General features: G+C 49.7%; 1 protein-coding gene across 1 annotated transcript in view; it reads left to right on the forward strand.

The window, feature by feature from the left end:
• The window catches only part of ADAMTS17 (ADAM metallopeptidase with thrombospondin type 1 motif 17), a 316,365-nt gene extending 302,204 nt beyond the window's left edge, over positions 1–14,161 (forward strand). Inside the window, exons 21-22 of the mRNA XM_063091528.1 lie at positions 12,609–12,786; positions 13,939–14,161. Of these exons, the coding sequence (XP_062947598.1) occupies positions 12,609–12,786; positions 13,939–14,105 (345 nt within the window). The 3' untranslated portion in view covers positions 14,106–14,161. The remainder of the gene's footprint in view (positions 1–12,608; positions 12,787–13,938) is intronic.
• Positions 14,162–16,485: the final 2,324 nt, after the last annotated feature.

The following is a 16,485-nucleotide window of genomic DNA, read 5'->3' on the forward strand; positions in this document are numbered from 1 at the left end:
ACCTCTGGGTGCCATTGGAGGCCTGAGAAAGGGGCTGGTCTGACTTGCAAGGCCTCAGGCCAGTTCCAGGTGAGCACTCTGCACCTGAGCCCAGCTTCTGTTTGTAACTTGGAGATGGGAGCACCTCAGAAGATCCAATGATGCCATATGCATGAGCCACGAGCCCTGGGAGGAAATCAGAGAGAAGCGTCTCTGGTCAAGTTCACACAAACATTCTGCATCTGTGTGCTCCCCAGACACCTGGCTGTGTTCTGGGCAGGGAGGCGAGGGCCTGAGTTCCATGCCCATAACAATGAACAGACCTTGTGATATACAAGGGGCAGTTACAGAAAATAACAGCCCCAACACCACTTTTGAAGGCTGTGCTTGCTTTGGTGGGGCCCGACTGCCCCACCCTGCAAGGCAGGCCTGCCCAACTGGGGCCCTACTTGCTGTGGAGGTATGGAAGTGGACAATGAATGACCTGGCCTAGATGCAGTAGGCCATGCTAAGTCTCACTGGGTGGGTGTGAGGTCAGCACTGGGGGGCCACAGCTGGGTGTGGGTGCTGATCGAGGGTGACGCTACTTTTACCGAGATCAAGACACTGGCCCTTGACATTCACCATTGCTTTAAATTTACAGAGCACTTTCACTGGTGTTACCACATTTGACTCTAACAACCATTTATGCCCATTTTACAGATGAGCAAACTGAGGCTCAGAGTTATGGTGTGGCTTTTTTCCCCGAGGTCACACAACTAGAAAATGGCAGGGCTAGGAGTCTGATCCATTCCCTCTGGCCCATATTCCACTTTTCTTTCAAGAACACCATAATGTCAGAGGCTTGGATTCCTAATTTGAAATAATAACTGGACTATAAGATGCCTTCAGCTCCAACCACCATAGGCATGTGCTTGTTATGAAATCAAGTAGTTACCTGCTCTCTCTCCAGCCCACCCCCATCAAAGCCTGCTCCCCCAAAGGCTTTGTGTCAGTCATTTCCACTTCAGTGTAAATCTGTTATCTCCATAGGAGATCCTGTGTGTTAAGCTTCCCCTTGATTGTGAGGTTAAAAGTGGAGCCATTACCGAAGGAACTTGAGCATCAAGGAGCAAGTATGTGAGGCCCTGGGGACACTGGGCTCTTGTCTGGGACATGTGAAACCATATCATGGTGGCAGCCGGCCTTGTGCATTAAGATGAGAATGAGCACATCCTCCATTCCATATTACTCTTGGGAGTGGGAGCAGCCAGTGAAAGGAAGGTCATCAGAATTCAGGGCTTTTCTGGGCAGGGGCAGGAGGTGGGGAGACAGATACTTCCTAGGTGTGGAACAGATTGTGCCACTGGGCCATGGGGTTACAGAGAAAAGTCTAGGGCCCAGTCTTGGCTCAGTTGAGAGACATGAGCTTGCTCTAGAGCAGTGAAGTCCCCAGAGTTGCCAGGAGAGGTGCCAGTGTGGAAGTGAGGTGGGTTACAGGGGCTGGACTGAACAGTCTAAAGGCCAGTATGATGATAGCCACGAATGCCTCTGTCTCCTTGGCCCCCTGCTCCCCACCCCAACTCCATTTGCTCAGTGTCCTTCATCAAACCAGCTGCCTTCACATGAAGTAAGAGATCAGAGGATGGGGACCCCAGGTTGTCCCAGTGCTCCTCTGCACCAAGTCTGGGCTCTCATCACTGCCCAGACCTGGCCATTGAATCAGAAGCCATCATCCCTAAGGAACGCTTTTGTTTTACCAGATAGCACAGGTCCCCATCCCAGCTCTGCTGTAGCCTCACCTAACCTTGTCAGGGCATCATCCTCCATCAGATGGGTCTGGGTGTATCCCATGTGGGACTGATGGCAGAGTGAACGACATCCAAGTGAAGCATGCAGCCCAATGCTTGGCACATAGAAAATGCCCAGCAGGTGCAAATTTTTATCATCACTGTCATCATCATTATCTGTACAAGTCAGAGGTCTCTTGTCCCTCATCAGAATTTCATTTATTACATGGGCCTGTAAAATATTTATGTCTTAGAAGAACAGTTCATTGAGCGTGGCTCAGGCCCCATAAAACAGCACTTGCCCTGGCCTGGTGCCTACGCATGACAGCAGTGTGTCCAGGGGCAGGACACGTTTCTGCAGCATTTACGGGTGCCTAGGCCATCCTTCTCCAGCGGGAAGGTCAATGGTGGGAGAGCTCAGTTGCCAGCTGGGAACAGCTCTGGCCCAAGGAGACAGAATGAGTGCTGCCCCCAGTCTCCTCCATGCTCCGGCCCCAAGAGTTTGGGGGACTACCGAGACCCTAGCAGGTCATCAGGGGCCACCTCAGCCTTCTGATTCCCTGTTATAAAGTCCCAACCAGAATCAGTAGGTCAGCAGATTGCAGATTCGGAGGAACGGGGACACCGGAAGCTGAGTGCTTGAAAGGTAGCAAGAGTTGAAGCCGGGGGGGGGGGGGGGGGGTGTCTAAGAAAGCATTTCCCATTTGAGAGCTAGCACAGAGACAGTGGGGATTTTCATTATTGTTCAAACCTGCAATTTCAGGTTTCAGCAGCCTCCCACGTTTTTATTGCTCATGCCAAGTCTGGGGAGAAGTCTGTCAAAACTGCTTTTGAAGAGCTTTTGACATTTCACCAGCCAAGCACTTTTCAGACCCAGACTCCCGTTCACCCCAGAGCCTGCAAAGGCAGCCCCCTCCTGGGCCACTCTGCAGCAGCGAGGGCTCACACACGTGTTAAATGTCCCTTTAGAATTTTCCTCTTCCAGAGAGTTTTACACCCTCCTTTAGCTAATTCTCAAAACATCCCCTTGGGATCTGCGGTTATAGTCATGATTACACAACTGGGAGAAGTGAGGAGAAGGGAGTCCTGCTGCCATCGGGGTGGGGCCTCTGTGTGGTGATAGAGACCTGGGGGCTAGTGTGACCATGGGGGCGGGCAGGCAAAATTGGGAAGCCAGTGCTGTGTGGCTTGGGAAGGGTCACAAAGACACTGAGCCTCACATTCTGCCTCTCTGAAAGGTAGCGCCATGTCCTCTGCAGACCCATTCATGCATGTATTCAGCACCTGCTGAGTTCCAAGCACTGCCCTGTCCACAGCAGGTGTTAGCATGAGAATTAACTAGAACATACATAAGCCTGGTGTCCGGTGCACGGTGGACATGCACAAGGTGAGCCCTGCTGCTGCCGCGGTGGTGGTGGTTACTATAATTATCAATCTGAAGAAGCCACGCCAGTAATGCTTGCACAGTGTCCTGCTGTCACGTGGGTATGAAGAACAGAAGGCCATTCCTCCTTTGTGCAGGAAACTCTCATCCGCTGAGAGGGAAATCACTTTTTCACAGTCAATTCACAATTTCCATGAAAAGCATATGAGCAAGTCCAAACCAAACATTTCTCTCTTTCCTTTGTTGCCATAAACCGTTTGCTCTTTGTACACCCCAAATTTTTATTTCATTATTGCTTTTCCAGTGACACCTCCACCCCAAGTGTCCCCCTTCCTGCTCAGGGAGGGTCGGCAGATGGACGCAGGGGCCACCTCTCCGTGAGGCAGGTCACCATGCAGCTTTGTGATGGGCAGCTGTAGGCACTTGCTGGGAAGGGGCCAGGAGGGGGCCCCACTTACCCAGGTTGTCTGGCATGGAGCTTTTCTGGTGAATTTATTGCTGCTTCCATCTCTGTCTCAGATAACTAAGCCACATTAAATATGGATGTAATGAACCCCTTGAAAAAAGTACCATCAGAGAGAGACCTCAAACAAGACCAGATCTGTTCTTTATAGATCTGTTTGCTTGGAGTGTAAAAGCCAGAAAAATGGCTTCGCAGCACTGCTTGGGGCAAAATTCGATGCTATCAGGAGACACTGCAGTCTCCTCACTGTTTAATTAAAGCTAAGGCCTCAGGGGCACACAGATGGAATTCACAGTGTGCTTGAGATACCCTTAACACTACCAAGCTCAGGTTGCAGGAGGGTGCTGTGCAAAAGCCGCTCCTTCAGACTATTTGGAATCACATTTTTCTGCAAGGCCAAAGCAGCCTCTGATTGTGATCCTGGAGGTCTGGCTGTTAGGATCAGTGCTGGCCTGCTCACACCTGCCTGCGGAGGCCTGGTGACAGAGCATGGCAGCCCAGGGACAGCTAAGTAGGCAGGCCAGGCAACTCTGTGCCTCCCCAGGTTCCAGGGGCTCCCTGGCCAGCTCTCTTTACTCTTGGCCCTGCATCTGCTGTTATTAATAATAGCAGCACTTATTGAGACCCATATTTCAGACCCCCTGCTAGGCACCTATTCCATGCTGCCTCCACTCATGGAAGCACTTCTGCAAGGAAGGGTTTAGTATCCTGATGCTACAAATAAACTGAGGCTCAGAGAGGGTAAGTCATTTGCCTGAGGTCACACAGCTAGCATGTGGTGATACAGCATGCTAACAGTCTGCCCTCCCCTAGCACCTGGTGCCCCACACTGCAGCCTCCCCAGCAAAACTCCAGTCAAGGAGAATGTGTTACACATGTGGATTTCAGATAAGGGTAGGCTCGGAACCACCTCGACATGAATGAAAATGCAGCCAGTTTGGAAGGTGGGCCACCAGCAGGTTACACCAAAGGGTCATTGGAAGAATGACCTTTGTATTTTTAATTATATGGTTCATTCTTACTATAGAACACACAAAAAGACAATTAGTCACCAAAACCATATGATAACATGGTAAATTCTTTAATGGCTGATCTTCAACTTTTACATGAGTGCACACACTTCTGTTCAACAAGGACCAGATAGTCTCTGTATGTGCCGCCGCACATCCTGTTTGTCTTGTCACCTAACACATGGGAGCATCTGCAGGGCCGACCCAGACACAGCTCCCAAGCAGATAAGCAAATGCCCCAGAGCGCTCACAAGTTCTTCCAAGTGAGCACAAGCCATTCCCAGCCCATGGCTGTGCGAACACCACCCCCTAGGACTCCAGCTAGAAGTTAGCAAAACCTGATCTCAATGGCAGTCAAATCTCTACAGGGGGCAGAGTCTGCAGTGGCAGCTAAGGGGTGCCCCCAGCCCTGCCTCCTGGAGCACTGCTGAATAGTGAGAACAGACACTAGTCCCTGCTGAAGAGCTTTGGAGACACCATTCCATGGTCTCATGGAGGAGTTCTTTTCATAGACTGGAAAATGAAAAGCCAGTGGCCCATGCAGGGAAAGATAATGACTGAATGGTGGCTCCAGGCAATGACCTGATTCTTTGATTCCTGGACTCCCAGAACAGCTCTGTCCAGTGCACCTCAAATTCATGCAAGAGAGTGGAATTCAGTCTGTGGGATGGGGCAACTGGGGTCTTGTCCCTCTTCTGCCACTCACTAACTCTGTGGCCATGGGCAAGACACTGACCCCTGCCCAGCTCAGTGGCCAGTATCATCGGTGAGGACTGCTGTGGAACGTTCCATGCTGTTGTGGAATCCTATGAGGAAGCCCACCTGCACATGCTGGAGATGTCACAAGTGCCAGCCCTTTCTTCTTGGCCCCAGGGCAGGGTGAACAAGACAGAATTTCAGAGGGGACATTTGTCTTCAAGGTCACCTCAGACACTTGAGTTTTATGATGGTCATTGATCATTTCTGGGCAGAGACCTTGTCAGTTTTGCACTTGGTTTAAATAGGCCCCAGAGGATGGAGCCCTTGCCCTGATTTTCACATACATGTTAACACCACCTGCGGGAGAAACGGAACACTTCCTGGTGCACATGCAAAGCTCAGCCCCGGCACAGAAGTGACTCAGGCTGAGCCCCCAGCTGGCAGAAGACGTGGGGAGCGAGACGGGCATGTGGTGGGTGTCTTCTCCTACATTAGCCTGTGCGGTTTCCTCCCTGAGAACCCCAACAGCTGTGTGCCCTGCCCCGAGCTGTGCTCCTGTCTCCGAGAAGGCATACGAAGTTACCTGCTTTCCCTCCCTGGTGTGTGTCTTGCAGCAGGTGACACACAGCCAGTGGCCCAGATACAGATCTGAAGAGAAGAGGGATGCTGGTGTTGCCGTAGGTCAGCACCTGTGTGCCTCTTTTCCCACAGTGGACCTTGCATGTGCCAAATAGTCACTGGAATAAGACGTAGGTTATACGGTGATGCCTGTTTCCCAGGGAGCAGGGTTTTTCTAATTTTATAACCAATTTAGATACGAAGGTCTTTTCATGGCGTAGGTTAACTAGTCAAATATCGACTCGAAATATGTAACTTATTAATGTCGTTATACATTCATATTTAAAGTTATATATTATAAAGATACTTGCATTTAGAAATGTCGCTATTTTCTTTCTCTAGAATGTTATAAAATTGAACCTTAAGAAATTGCTGCTTTCATGGAGTCAAAACCATTGAATATCAGCAGTTTTGTATGGTGCAGCCTGATGTCTGCAGTGACTGCCTCATCTTTGCCAGCTCTACTTTCTGAGTCACCTGTGCAGTTTGCCAGAATAAGCACCGTCACCGCCCTCTGACTCCACTGAGCCACCTCCCCACCCCACCCCCCTTTTTTTTACTTTGCTGAAATTTTGCTTTTATTTTTTTATTTTCTATTTATTATTGGAACATAGTTGATTATACATATCTGTGGGGTACAGCATTGAATATCAATACCTTTGTGCAATATGTGATGTTCAAATCAGGATAATTTGTGCATTCTTCATTACACAACGTAATCGGCTTTTGTGGCCCTTTACCAATTCCTCCCTTACCCCCTTTCCCCTCCCACTTCTGGTAACCTCAGTTCTGTTTTTCTTCTCTTAAAAGTTCAACATACTATTGTGATTTTTGTATCATTCTTCCTTTTTTTTTTTTATTTGTTCATTATTTGTTTTTATTAGCTCCCACATGTAAGTGAGGACATGCAGTATTTCTCTTTCTGTGCCTGGCTTGTTTCACTTAACATAATTTTCTGTAAGTTCATCCATGTTGCTGCAAATGGCAATATTTCTTTTCTTTTTTTTTTTATGGCAGAGTAGTATTCCACTATATAAATATACCACATTTTCCTTGTCCGGTTTTCTGACAACGGACATTTAGGTTGGTTCCAACTGTTGGCTATTGTAAATAGAACTGTGATAAACATGCAAATGCAGGGGTTCCTTCAACGTGATGATTTCCGTTCCTTTGGGTATATACCCAGCAGTGGGATTGCTGGATCATATGGCAGTTCTATCTGTAGTTGTTTGAGGAAACTCTAGAACATTTTCCATAATGCTCTGCATCAATTTACAGTCCCACCAACAGTGTAGGAAGGTTCCCCTTCCTCCATATCCTTGCCAGCATTTGTCATTCTCTGTCTTTAAGATAATAGCCAGTCTAACTGGGGTGAGATGATATCTCAGTGTGGTTTTGATTTGCATTCCCTGGATGCTGAGTGATGTTGAGCAATCCCCAACAAAATACCAATGACCTCTTCACAGAGATAGAAAAACAATCCTAACATTCATATGGAACAACAAAAGATCCCAAATAGTCAAAGCAATTCTAAATGGAAAAAATAAAGCTGGAGACATTACACTACCTGACTTCCAATTATAATACGGCTTCTGGTCAAAATGGCAGAATAGATGGTCACCAGCATCACTCTTTCCCACAAATCAACCAAGTTACAACTATTAAAAAGCAATGACAGCCAAGCTTGGGCCACTAGAGCTCAGGAGAAGAGGAGGAGAGACCTACATAGTGCATGAAGGCAGGAGAAGCTACGATGAGAGAAAGAAAGGACCACTCCGACCATTTCGAGCTCCAGCCGTGTCCAGGCTGGAGCTGCTGAGTGCATGGAGCAGGAGCTGGCAAAAGCAGTAGCTGTGCCCTTCAGATGGAGTTACTTGGTGGCTGCAGGGGAAAAGATGGCCTTGGTGGCCCCCAGGACAGCAAGACTACTAATAGGGTTCCCGTGGACCCATATAGGAGCGAGGAACCACAACAACTGAAAAAAGGAGCCACCCAGAGGCCGGTGAGTCATCGCAAGGGACCAGCACATGGCCTGTCCCATGGGAAGTGTTTGAAGCATGGATGTTAGGTGAGACGGGCCCACCAGGAGAACCCTGGGGCAAGAACACAGCAAGGATGGCTGATCTGCCCCCCAATCAGTGCAGGACCACTCAGTGGAGACTGGTCAGGAATATAGAACTGCAGGTTGCTGTTGGCTGAAAAGACTCAGGCCCAGACCAGAGTTTCTACACGACCCAGGTGTACCGGATCTCATGAGAGCTGGAAGTACCTATAAAGTCAACCACTAAAACCTGAGCTGCACAAATCAGCAGCAAAGCAGCAATTTAGCTCAACCACAGGGCTCAAGTGCTGGTCCCCACAGGAAATTCTCCCATTTTAGAAGTAAGCAAAGGACAACAAATTATTAGTTCCAGTGCAGAGTTTAAGTGGTAGGAACAGCAAATAATCCAATACAGAACTGAAAGAAAAAACAAAATACCCACAGACCAGAGACAAAGTTTGAAATTAACTAATAAAGGTCTCACGTCACCAAAGAACACCTATAAAGCCTAGAACTGGAAGTCCCTGGGCTACCAAGCCAGGGAGGGGGGGAAGGCTGGGGGTCTCAGCCACGCCCCCTGACACAACCAGGCCAGCAATGACCACTGAGCCACAGCAAGAGGCACCCCAGGCTCCCGAGCTGGGGTGGTGGGGCAAGGGCTTCCGCCACACCCCCCTGACATCTGCACCCAGCCCAGCAATGACCAAGCCACTCATCCTTCCTTCTCCCTTTCCCTCTCCCCCTTCCCCCCACTGCTCTGCAACAACTTCATAGAATGTAAAAAAAACTATTAATAAACTTAAAAAAGTATACTACAGCATGATACTGGCATAAAAACAGACACTCAGACCAATGGAAAAGAATAGAAAACCCAGAAATCAAACCTACAGCCAACTGATCTTTGACAAAGGCACCAAGAACATACACTGGGGGGAAAGGACAGCCTCTTCCATAAATGGTCTTGGAAAAACTGGACATCCATATATAGAAGAATGGAACTAGACCTGTACCTCTCACCATATACCAAAGTCAACTCAAAATGGATTAAAGAATTAAATATATATCCTGAAACTATAAAACTCCTAAAAGAAAACATAGGGGAAACACTTCAGGAAGTAGGACTGGGCAAAGACTTTATGAATATGATTTCAAAAGCACAGGCAATGAAAGGAAAAATAAATGGGATTATAGCAAACTAAAAAGCTTCTGCACAGCAAAAGAAACAACTGAGTCAAAAGAAAACCTACAGAGTGGGAGAAAATATTTGCAAACTATGCATCCAACAAAGGATCAGTATAGAGGGGACTCAAACAACACAACACTAAAAAGTAACCTGATTAAAAAGTGAGCAAAGGAGCTGAATAGGCATTTCTCAAAGGAAGATGTATGAATGGCCAGCAGACACATGAAAAAATGCTCAACATCACTCAGCATCCAGGAAATGCAAATCAGTGCCACCTTTTTGGAATCTGTGTGTACTGCTCTCACTGGACATTCCCTCAGAAACTGTTTCATGGCTTCGCCCTGTGTGGGCGTGGCTTCGCCCTGTGTGGGCGTGGCTTCGCCCTGTGTGGGCGTGGCTTCGCCCTGTGTGGGCGTGGCTTCACCGTGTGGGCGTGGCTTTGCCCTGCATTAGGACCCTTGGCCTTTTCCTTCGTTCACCGTGTGTGTACAGACTCACAGCCTCAGGGTCAGCCACTAACCAGATTGCTTTTGTAAGTGGTCTTCAAACACTTCTTACACCATCCTCCCTCACTCATGATTATGAGTCCTACCTCCAGAAGACAGTTGTTTTTGCCACTTATTTTATTTTTAGCTTCCCCCCGCCCCCATCTCCATAGGGTTCATAATGAGCCTTGATTGCGGTTATTCGGGTTAGTGGCATTTTCCCAAACAGTACCTTGACAACAAAATAATTGAGAGAATCCCTTCCTCCACCCCTGAACTCTGAGAGGTTTTGTTCTTACTAAGATATAAGGCAACTTACTCTTTTCTAAGAATAATTTTGACAGAAAGCCTGGAAATCAGAGGCTCAGGCTCTGGCTGCCCATCGCACCACTTGGAGAGCTTTAGAAAACACTGACGCTCGAGTGCCCTCCCCTCCCAAGACAATCTGATTTTATTGGTCTGAGACATCAGGATTTTTTTAAACCTCTCCAGAGACCTCCATGCAGCAGGTCCCAATCCACTTCCCAACCCTCCCCCAGGCAAAAGTCATGTTGATGTCACCTGTTCATGTTCAAGTTCTCCTTGTTGGTGGGAACCTCTTCCATGATTTCATCCCTCAACCTCAGCACCCCTCAAAACTGTGTGCCCCAATGCCGACTTCTGAGGTCTGGGGCAGAGCCCAGAAATCTGCATTTGCAATGCATGATGCCTTCTCAATGCCATCAGCAGCCTCTGGTGGGCTTATCTGGGATGTGGAGCAAGGTACTGTGGCCAGCCTCACCTGTCGGGGAGAGAGCCCATTCTGGTTTGAACTTGCCAGGGACCACAGGAGAGCTGCTGTGGTTTCCCCAGATCTTTTCCGACTTATTTAAAGACTGGCGCCCCTTCAGAGCAACATTGATTATCCTTCTAAAGTGGGAAAAAAAAAAACCCACATGATTCTGCTTGTCAGACAAGAAAGCAGAGGGATTCACCTGGCTTGGAGAAGCCTCTGTGGGAGCAGATGGTACCCACTTGGACATGGTGGTAACACCACAGTCTTCTGCTGAGCCTGTGCCAGGTGACTCCTTGTAGCCCCCCAGGAAGGCCCTTCCTTCAGCACAGGCGTGGTCAGGCCCAGTGGGGAAGACATGGAGAAGCATGGGATCTGGATGGTACTTGCTGTCCTCATTACATATGGCATTCAGGACAGGGCCCACGGCCAAACCTTCAGGCCCCCTCCCCTCTCTCCACCCCGAGTTGCTGTTATGAACTCCAGCTGGGCTGCTGTGTCCACAGCCTTTGCTTTATTAAAGTTTTTCAGAGAGCTCCCAGAAGTCTGTAACTCAGGGTTTGTATGGGCACTGGGGAACACCCGAGAGAGTGCACACGTCGACCTGGCTCTCTCCTTGGGGAGAGCCCAACTTAACGGAGACACGGTTCCAAGGGCTCTCAGAGAGCGAGCAGAGGTCCAAGAACTCAGAGAGCAGGATCAGGGTGGAGGACTTGGATACCTGGCAGGCTCCTCCCTGGGAAATACGGTAGTCCTCTCTTATCTGCAGTTTCAGTTACCCATGGTCAACCACAATCCAAAAATATTAAATGGGAAATTCCAGAAATAAAAAATTCATAAGTTTTAAATTACACGCTGTTTTGAGTATCGTGATGAAATCTCGCACCGTCCCACTTGGTCCCGCCCAGGACATGAATCACCCTTTTGTCCAGCATATCTGAGCTGTCTCTACTAGTCGCCTGCTAGTCGCTCAGGTGTCAGATGGACTGTCACGGTATCACAGCACTTGGCTTCGAGTCACTCTGATTTTACTTCATAATGACCCAAAAGCACAAGAGGAGTGATGCTGGCATGTTGTTAAAATTGTCCTATTTTATTAGTTACTATTGTTAATGTCTTTACCTAATTTACAAGTTAAACTTTATCATAGGTATGTATGTAACATAGTATACAGGGTTCAGCACTATCCACGGTTTCAGGCATCCACTGGGGGTCTTGGGACGTATCCCTGCCGATAGGGGGGATTACTGTACTTTAAGAGAATGTGAAGGGGAACGGAAGGGAGAACAGAACCATAGAGTAAAGTCTTCCCAGGTCTGCTCCTTGGGAATGTGGGAACATCTGCTCACCACACTGACCTGGTTTTAGCAAACTCTGCCTCCTCAGGGCAGGGCTGCAAGTACTGGAGGTGCCAGCAACTAGGGATTTGGTGTCTAAATTAACACGTTAGCTCTGGTATGCACAAGAGGTTGTACTTTATTTTCTTTAGCTTTAGTTAATTCTGAGTCCCAATCCTCCTTCAGGTTTGTGGGAAATTCAATTCCACTGGGCTCCTGTCCATGACCAGGACCAGGCAAAGGCCCCAGAGCCTCAGGCAGCAGAAAGCGCTGGGGAGACCCCTGTGGTCATCAGGCCCTGTCCCTCCTGGAGGCCACTGAGCCATCTTGCCCTTTCTCAAGAATTCAAAGCCTGGCTCTCTGCTTGGAACAGAGGTGGGAGGTGAGATGCAACCAGTGTGAATTAATATTTCAGCAATTGTCTTATGTCTTGGTCTGCTTGGGCGGCTCACAGTTCTGAAGGCTGGAAGTCCTAGATCAAGGTGCTGGCAGATCTGGTGTCTGGGGAGGGCTCTCCTCCTGGTTTGCAGACAGCTGCCTTCTCATTGCATCCTCACAGGGAGGAGAGAGTGCTCTGGTCTCTTTCTCTTCTTAGGAGAACAACACTAATCCCCTCCCAGAGGCCCCACTTCCTAATACCATCCCACTCGGGGTTAGGGCTTTAACATATGCGTTTTGGAAGGACATAAACATACAGTTCATACATCATGAAACAGTCTCCCATCAGATGGCTGGTGCTCTTGCCCTGAATTACTGCAAGCACCAGGGAATGACACATGTGGCCAGGCCCAGGGGCAGCCACGTTGTGAAGCCATCATCCCTGCCCTCTGGTTAGTCCCCCAGCTCAGGCTGTCCCTGTCTCTGGCAGTGCTCGTCAACCTGTGGGAAGGGCCTGCAGTCCCGCGTGGTGCAGTGCATGCACAAGGTCACCGGGCGCCATGGCAGCGAGTGCCCAGCCCTCTCCAAGCCGGCAGCCTACCGACAGTGCCACCAGGAGGTCTGCAACGACAAGATCAATGCCAACACCATCACCTCCCCTCGCCTCGGTGAGTACCCCTGCGGGCCCCAGTTCCTGCTGTGTGCTTTGCTGGCAGTGGGGTTCTGTAAGCCAGAAAGCCCCCTTCTTGGGCCTTATTTGTCGTATAAGGCTGACATTTGTCAGTTTTGTAGAAGAGAAGAGGCTTCAGAGGTGGAATTTCATTTTCTAACTGCAGTCTCAAACACAGGACCTTGAGCATTCCACTGTCCCCTCTGCCCACACAGAAGGTTCCTCCAGCTTTTGAGGACCCCTGTGCAGAAGGGGGGTGAAAGGGAGTGCTTCTTTCTGAAGACGAAAGACCTGGGGGTATCGCTGATGAGGCCTTAACAATGTATGCATAGGACCTTCTCAGGCTGATGCCCGGGAGCTGGCAGATGTGGTGGAGAGGTGGGAGCACTTGTGGGAGCAGTTTGACCCTGAGTACTCAGAACCTGGCCCTTTTCCAGTTCACACCGCAGGCCAGTGGTACGAGAAGGAGAAGAGGATCATTTGACATTGATCTGATGATGCCTTTTAACAGAGATTCTGCTTTTCCAAATAGAAGTCCCTGGGAAATATCTTCCTACCCAAAGCCCCTTTCCCTAATGCTGGAAAAAGAAAGGGGTTGCTAAGCAGCTTCTTTTGGGGTGGAGGCCCTGGGGTTTGTGGAGGTGCATGGCTGGCGTGTGCACGCACGAGCCCGCTTGGTAACCTCAGAGACCTCTTCTGAGTAGGGCCTCTCCATACTACCAAGACCCTGAAGGCGATCTGGGTGGCTTACTTGTACTTTGACTTCGTTCTTTTGTGGGTCCTTTGATGTCCACAGCTCTGTGCCATCTGTTTTATAAATGCCAACAGTAATGGTGTCCTCGGCCACAAGATAACAGTAAGTGCTGCTTAGCTCAGGAACAGGGTGGCCAGTGCCCTTTCCCGTGAAGAGGCAGCCAGACCACCACACTCAGTCAAGCGCTTGGGTTGGACATAGTGAGGTGGGTCACCTGTAGTAAAAAGTGCCCCTGGTGGTGGCATGATCTCATCGGTCTGTGCAAGGTTGACTGATGTGTGCACAAGGGCGAGAGAGCCCCAGACCGTCAGACCACAGGCCATCCCTGTGTGTACACCACGATGCAACCACGCCATCCCTAATCCCTGGGTATTGTCTCTCTGCTGTCCCCCTTAGCTGCTTTGACCTACAAATGCACGCGGGACCAGTGGACGGTGTATTGCCGGGTCATCCGAGAAAAGAACCTCTGCCAGGACATGCGGTGGTACCAGCGCTGCTGCCAGACCTGCCGGGACTTCTATGCCAACAAGATGCGCCCGCCGCCTCCACCACCAAGCTCATGACGCGCAGCCTGGCATTCGCTCAGCGCTCTGGTCTGAGGCCTGGCGTTTAGTGAGTGGAAAGGCCACCCACCAACAGTGCACCAGCCCTGAGGCCAGGACCCCCCACAGCACGCTGTGCTCCCCAAGGCCGCCCCGGAATCCAGTCGCTTAGAACTTGAGAGTGGACTTGACGTTTGCCATTAGTGCTCTTGTACTTAATATATTGTAACAGCCACTGGATGGCTTTCTACAGTAAGGAAAAAATAGGCATGAGTCACAAAATAATGATAATTTCTAAGGTTCCATGTACCTCAAAGGGGAACGCCTCTGGCAGACAGTTGTCAGAAGAGAGAGACGTCATGCAGCACTTCTGTCTCGGCTTTCTTTTGACACTTGAGTTCCCAGTGCTTGATGTACCATGGGGGGAATAGCCCAAAAATGAGACATTTTATGTTAAAAGAGGCTTTATTCTGACAGCCAGCAACACCCTGGATGGAAGGACAGATGTCAGTGAGTCTCTGATAATGGCTTCTCTGGAGAGGGCTGGGCTGCCAGAGCCCACGTTCCCTTTAGTCTAACTTTCTTGACAACACAAAAATCAGGACTTTGCCTCTCTGCCCGTCTCTGAGAACAGATTCTCTAAATCCTGGGCCATCCATGCCTTGGAAGTCTTGGCCCTGGGAGTTTAATCTGCGTGGGCCAAAAAGGACATCAGCGCCAAGTATTTCTCCACACCACTCGTGTGGGGAGAATATTCTACGAGGGTCTGTGTTTGGGGAGGCATCGAAATTTCAGAGCTCTGTTGTCCACCACATAGGGAAAGAGGGGAGCCTTTCTTCAAGGTGCTGTGACACAGGACCCATGCCGATTGTGGCGATGGCATTGCTTCCTCACATAAAGGGAGCTCAGGACAGCTTTGTCAGGGGTGCGTGGGCTACCCCTCTGCTTGATGGGGCATCCACTGTAGCCAGCACTCCATGAAGCTTTGCACCTTATAGACGCTGTGTCACACCCCAGCAGCTTTCCATTGACCTTGGCCGTTTATCCAAAGTTAAAATTACATTTAGGACCTCCAAGGATGCAAGCTCAGGCCTGGGATCTGCAGAGTCAGGCCTGACTATTCTGGCATGGGGTGGGTTTCCTCTGTGAACCACTCAGCCTGGCGCACCAGGGCCATGGGGGGGCCACCGCCTGGCTGGGGTCGCTGCATACCCTCTGAGCCCTCCCGTAGGCCAGACCTTGCAGTGCCTGTTGTTGTCATGGCTGTCACTGTTGACCCATCTTCTAGGTGGGGCCAGGATGATGCTCAGAAAGGCATGAAGTCATCTTTCCCTCCTGCAGCCCCCTCACCCCTGCCACAGAGCTCTTCCCTCTCCCGAAGTCCAGAGCAAATGACCAGGGTGCCTCTTTTTGAGAGCAAAGAAGATGGTGGGACCCTGCCTGCCGCAGGAGGCCAGACTTGGGGGCAGAGACCCTAAATTTTAGGACTGCCTTGCTCTCCAACTTGGTGGGCATTTCCTGGGTGCTTATGTTCTAGGACTTTACCATGAGAAACCCCCTTTTTCCCCCCAGATTTCAGACAGAGGCTTGCACTTGGGCTCATTTCCATGGGATCAGCTCCAAGTGCTTCTTGATTTATTGGTGCTGTGTCTGTTTTCTGTTTTATTTTTTAATGTCACAACTTTAGGGTTAGCTTAAATTAGAAGGAAGAAAAAAACCACCTCTCTGCCTTCTCAACCTTATCGTATGAGCTGTGCTTTTGTTTTTGATTTTTAAAACCCCAGAGGCAGAGACGTGGTGGGGATGGCAGGGAATTTATTCAGTTCTGCTTGAATCAACAGACAGTGCTGAGAGACACCCCCCCCCCCCCGCCCTTAGGTGCTCTGTAGAGAAAACTAGGAGAATGTCAGGACGGAGTGGCCCATCCTGTGGGGTAATACCAGGGCCTGTGCAAAACACTGTGTTCCCCAGCTCAGGCCTGGCCACCAGCAGACTCCCTGAATCCATTTCCACAAAATTCTCAAACTTGGGGAGCTGGGGTTCAATTTTTCCTCAGCTCCAAATGGGCTGTAAATTTACCAAATGACATTAGCCTTTTAGAGCCAAGGAACAGAGCCAGGGCAGCCAGCTAAGGAAACCACAGTGGCCTCGTTGCTCATCTGCGTGGGCCCACCCAGGCCAAGCAAGCACGTGCATGTGCCCTAAGTGGGCACTTACTCTGGTGCCTCTGACTGTCCCCCTGGCCACCCTGACTGTATCAACTGGACTCCCCTGGTAAGGGCCCCATAAGCTCAGAATGAAAATGATTGATTCAGTGATTGTTAAACAGCCCATTGGTTCCCCAAAGTCTGCATCTTTCTGAGCTCTTTTAGCTCACACCAGCGCTGGCACTTTGAAACCC

This window comes from Cynocephalus volans, chromosome 3 (assembly GCF_027409185.1).
Source record: "Cynocephalus volans isolate mCynVol1 chromosome 3, mCynVol1.pri, whole genome shotgun sequence".
NCBI classification, from domain to species: domain Eukaryota; kingdom Metazoa; phylum Chordata; class Mammalia; order Dermoptera; family Cynocephalidae; genus Cynocephalus; species Cynocephalus volans.